General features: G+C 34.6%; 1 protein-coding gene across 1 annotated transcript in view; it reads right to left on the reverse strand.

The window, feature by feature from the left end:
- CSMD3 (CUB and Sushi multiple domains 3) overlaps positions 1-5,810 on the reverse strand; it is an 838,052-nt gene that overhangs the window by 26,484 nt on the left and 805,758 nt on the right. Inside the window, exons 64-65 of the mRNA XM_009277245.2 lie at positions 1,915-2,026; positions 389-568 (exon numbers count right to left, since the gene is read on the reverse strand). Coding sequence (XP_009275520.1) covers positions 389-568; positions 1,915-2,026 — 292 coding nt within the window. The remainder of the gene's footprint in view (positions 1-388; positions 569-1,914; positions 2,027-5,810) is intronic.

A 5,810-nucleotide genomic window follows, 5' to 3' on the forward strand; every position in this document is an offset into this window, starting at 1 on the left:
TGTCCTGGCTATACTCCCTCCCAGCTTCTTGTGCACCTCTTCGCTGGCAGAGTATGGGAAGCTGAAAAGTCCTTGACTTACTATAAACACTGCTTAGCAACAACTAAAACATCAGTGTGTTATCACATTATTCTCATGCTAAATCCAAAACACAGCACTGCACCAGCTACTAGGATGAAAAGTAACTCTGTATCATCTGAAACCAAGACACAAGTACATGAAAGCATATGTCCCATTAAAGACAACTGACAAAGGTTTAGAGTTATCCTCTTAGATGTTCTCCCTCTTAGTTCTCCTTGCCATTCTGCCTTATCTTACTAGACTGCAAGTAAACAAAATCACTGAAATATGATAGATGAGAGATGCAGTGGGAAACAGAAGAGCTTACCTTCACAAACTGGAACTTTCCCAGTCCATGTACCATCAGACCTACAGGCTCTATGCTCTGATCCTCCTGCCAGGAAGAAGCCTGGCTGACAAGTGTAAATCAATGTATAACCAAGTGAGGGAAGATCCATTCCTGCAACATTAGCATGAGTTGGTGTTTCTGGTTGTTTACAGCTGTGAGCTACAAAGAAAAGATAAAATATCCTTCAGTCAAAATGGTGAAAATATTTCTGAAAAAATAATCTATACCTATTCTGACAGGTAACTAATGAAAAAAAATCAATAAATATAACATATTAATATATTTTAATTCATATTAAAAATTACTACATAGTCTATAAATTACTGTCCTGACCCTGTAAATACACTCTTAAAAATGGACCTTTCAATTTCAAGGGACCAAGAACGAACTTAAATGCACTTGCACGACCAAAATTAATTGTCTGCTTATGCAAACACAAACAGTGCACATCTTACCACAGTTAAAAGCAATCATGGCTTGTGACTTACATGACTTATGATATCTGTGTATCTTTGAGTAATAATAAATAAATGGGTCATTTAAAAAACACTATGAAAGGTCAAGGAGAAATTGTAGGTGAGGCAAGTTTTAAATATCAGGCAGAAAAATTAATTACCATTCCTAATCTCATGCAAAGTGTCTTATATCTTTAACAACCACCAGAATCTGAGAGTCTTGTGTTATCTCAAAACAGCATACCTCCAAGAGCAGACCTCACCTTTCAACACACTGAGCTACTGATTTGCTGTTTGCTTAGGTGGAATGCTAGCACCAACTGAAACACTAATGCTGTTTTCTTCTGTGGATATGCTCTCCATACACTGAAGTGATTCTATAAGGTCAGACCTTATAAGGTGAGACTATTTCCAGAAAAATACAGCTGGCTAGCTGAAAAACTAGAAAGATTAACCATGATGTTATACCTTCAGTTAATTAGCACTATTTACCAAAGTGTAAAAGATCTAAGGAATGAAATGTTACTTCCTGTACCCAAGTAAGAAGATTCTTTCCATTTCAGATTCAGAAATTTCCAATTACAAGCCTTTTTTTTCCCCTTTCTTAAAAAAACCCAACTCCTTAGTTGGGAAACAATTCAAACTCTTTAATAGAACTGATTGTAACTATCTGCTGCAGTAGAAGTTAGAGTTGTTCAGGGCTTTCCTACATATCCTGTTCTCACCACCTCCTCCCAACTCTTTCACTCTCTTCATTGGAAGGGTTGCACCCTCTTAGATAGAAACTTACTATTTTCAGCATCTCTGTATATGAAGAGCTGTCTGTTATTCTCATTATTTTGTCTTTTCTTTTTTTTTAATTCTATAGGCTATTGTAGAAATATTCACTCACAAAATCACATTTCTAGCTCCTGTAAGCTAGTAATTCAAATTTGTATTAACTTTAAGTTAATAAAACTACATAAATTAAGTTAACGTTATAACAATGTTGCTGTAACTAAATAACCTAGATAAAAAAATTGATAGATGAAAAATCTTTCATTTACTTACGTATACATTCTGGCTGGATTCCACTCCACGTAAGATCAGGAAGGCAAGTTCGTGTGGTTGAGCCATGCAGAAGGTGTCCTTTTTTACACTGAAATTGAACAACATTTCCCACCTGTTGAAAAGTAGAAAACACAGTAATATTGTTATGAGGAAATTTCAGTTGTTTGTTTGGGTTTTTTTTTTGAAATTTGATAGCAAACTCCTTCACATAATACAGGCTCGATAAATTGTGATGCTCTTTATGTAGAAAGTAAATTAATTTCACAGAGCATTTTGATATAAAATAAAAATTTGCTTCATTCTCATTAAAATTACTCTCCTCACAAACTGAAATCCTCCATGGAAGAGAGTCAAAACCTCGCCTTCTGTGATCTCTCTGGTGTGTTGCTTTGGGCCTGGAACAGTTGAGGCACTGTGAGTTTGGAAACCAAGCTTACTGTGGCTTTCTAGCTCTGTATCAAAGAGGAGCCAGTTAGGCAACCTTGAGGCAAACCAGAAAAGTCACAGATCTGAAATGGGTAATAGATTCTGCTGGACATTTGTTGAACTAGACACCCTTTGTGGAATGCTGGATGAATTCACAAATTATAATGAGAAATATTTCATTAGAACATGCAACGCCTGGTCAACAATACTGTCTCATGCTTCAGAAACTATAATGTTCCTGTAATATATTAATTTTGTTTTTTGATGACGAGGTAAAAAAGAATCATTCTTTGTACCATGCAGATAATAGAAACCAGAACGCAAGTACATTAAAATTTACAATGGCAATTCATCTGAGATTAGTTTTTAATTATTATTCTTATTACAGGTATGTGTTGCATAAAAAGGAAAATAGAATTCTTTAGTCAATAAGTTTCTGCATAAACATAACATGGAATAACTTGTTCAGCATATCCAGTCATGGCAACATTGAAGAAAATGCAAATAATTCTCAGTTTCCATCAAAAGCAGGGAAATTAGATTACAAGTATATCATTCAGACAGTAGTTTATTACATGCTGTGAGTGGTTAACTCAAATATTAAGGTGCATAGATCACATCTACTGTTCTGCAGTGACCTGTATTAATATATTTATCAACTCATGTTTAAACAAGAAGTTGAAAACTTTGAACTGCATGTGACAGCACATTTATGGTTCTGGTTTTGGGGGTTTTTTTCATTATTTTGTTTAATTGTATAACACGATTCAAATTGATGTTCAAAGGTAAGATAAGGACTCTTTCACAATAGTTTAGTCCTGGGAAACAGCATTTCACTGCTACAAGTAATAATTTGAAACTTTATAGTAGTATTCCATTTCAGCTCAAACTTCTCATCAGAATGGAATTTAATAATAACCCATGAACTACAGATAGTAGCTCATCAACACAGTATGTGATTTAAAATTAATCTCCCTATTTTTTCCCTCTTTACTGTGCTCACTGGACTATGTAATTACTTTTAAAAGATTTTGAAGAAAATACACTATATCACTTTCACGATTAAGCACAAATTGGGAAAATACTGAAAGTTTTAGAAGTTGCACCAAACAGAAGTACTTTTTTGTGTGGTAAAAAGCTTAGTTAAAACAACCCCCACTACCAATATTACTTTACAACAAGTACTAGTCTTATGAAAGATTTGTTCATTTCAGTAATCTGCCTCTATCAAAGCAATTTCCATTCACAACTATGGAAGGAACACCTGCCCTATTTAATCTTTAGCTATAAAGGAGGTCAATACTTTGGCATTGTGTTTAAAACCAGGACCCTTTCACCCTTTCTCACACACACAAAAAAAATCCAACTAAAACCAAACCTCAGCTTAACAGTCAAATGTAGTTTCTTAATATACTTAATATACTTCTGAATAGGAACTTAATTTTCTTTCCACTTTATTCTTTCAAAGTTGACTCTATGATCTTCCTGAATATAAAATATTTAAGAAAAAATATAATTGCTTTGTGATGTGGAGTAGCTGGACATCATGGCAGTCAATGAGGTAAAGAGGTTAATTGGTTACTTATAATCAGATATTTAATTCTAAACTGTAACTAAGTTAGACATTCAAACTCTAGTAGTCAATAGCAACTCCAGAAGCAGCTATGTTATGGCTTTAACTGCTTAGTTACACTACCTCACTTTTCAATTAACATTTTATGTGCTACATTCTCTTTTAAAAAACCAAAACAAAACGGTATCTTCTTTTCAGAGTTTGACAATTGTCATGATGCTATTATCTTTCATACATTAGCTCGACACCACTTAAATATGGGCAATACTGAATCAGATAACTGCAATCTTGAAATTTTCACCTACTTTTTAGTAGGATATTACCTAAAATAAATTTGTTATTGTGTAGAATCTCTTTAGAGAAATAAAAAGTCAATAGATCAAAAAATGAATTAAGTATATTCAGTAAAATTCAGTATATTGTAATTCTACTCATCAAGAATGGGCTGAACAGAAAGTTCATACTTTGTGAGTTGAAAGGGCTGGAAAATCATGTCTATAAAGGCTTTAGACCTACAGGACTCAATGACTAACAGTGAAAAAAGGAAGGAGGTGTGGTTTTTTCAATTTTCTGTGACTTCTCTCTCTTCTTAGCTGCCTATTCATGACTTTGGATTAGTTCTTTATGAACTGAGTCTTCTGCTGGACAGAAGACTCATACTGAAGGAAAACTGTTCACCTGAAGAGCAGAACGAAGAAATGCATAGAAATTTTTTCCACTGTCTGCCCATCTTCACTGCAGCTCTGACTACCTTATGGCTTCACTGAAGCTCGGTTGCCTAAACAGCAAACCAGTTCTTTAGTACTAGAAATATATGTGAGACAAGGAAATGACTCAAGTTGCCAAGTAAGTGGAAAGGTTGAGTTGCTAGCATTCCACAATCAAAAAAAAAACCCAAAACCAAAACCAAAACCAAAAAACCCAAAACCCCACAGCAAACAAACAAAACTCAAAACAAACCATTGTTGGTATTGCAACCAGTTTTTGCAAAAAAACCCAAACCAAAACCAAAAAACCCAAAACCCCACAGCAAACAAACAAAACTCAAAACTCAAAACTGTTGGTATTGCAACCAGTTTTTGCAATACCTACTTTTCTATCCAAAACAGTAACTACTAGTGAAACTGTTTTACTCCCAAAACCCCACAGCAAACAAACAAAACTCAAAACAAACCATTGTTGGTATTGCAACCAGTTTTTGCAATACCTACTTTTCTATCCAAAACAGTAACTACTAGTGAAACTGTTTTACTTATTTCCTCCAAAAAAACGGATGTCACCTGTATTATCCTTGCTAGGGAAACACAAGCTTTGTATACGTAAGCCCCAAAAGTAACATCAAAAATACAACAGTTGCTCAGGTGATGAAGACATTTTTAGAAGTGCTCCCATGCTATTCAAGATAATGAATAAATAAACAAAGGAATGAGGCTCCCTGCTCCTAAAAACAAAAAAAAAAAGCTTACAAGCAATACGTAATTATTAAAAATAAAAATATAAAAAGTTATTTAAAAATTACTTTGGGGAAGTCTATTTTGCAATATTCTTGTGCCAGAGGCACCAGGTGGCGCTACAATACAGCCTTCTGTCATCTTAAAAAATGCCCAGACTTCAGATGTTCCGATTTGTTCAAATTTTTTGTAACACAGTGTTGTGGTTTAACCTCAGTCGGCAACTCAGTACCACACAACCGCTTGCTCACTCCCCCCGCCCCCCCCGGTGGGATGGGGGAGAGAATTGGAAGAGTAGAAGTGAGAAAAAACTCGTGGGTTGAGATAAAAACAGTTTAATAACTGAAATAAAATGATAATAGCAATAATAATAATAATGTAATAACAACAACAATAATAATACACAAAGCAAGTGATGCACAGTGCAATTGCTCACCACCTGCCGA

Source organism: Aptenodytes forsteri, unplaced genomic scaffold (assembly GCF_000699145.1).
Source record: "Aptenodytes forsteri isolate BGI_AS27 unplaced genomic scaffold, ASM69914v1 Scaffold49, whole genome shotgun sequence".
Classification (NCBI taxonomy): Eukaryota; Metazoa; Chordata; class Aves; order Sphenisciformes; family Spheniscidae; genus Aptenodytes; species Aptenodytes forsteri.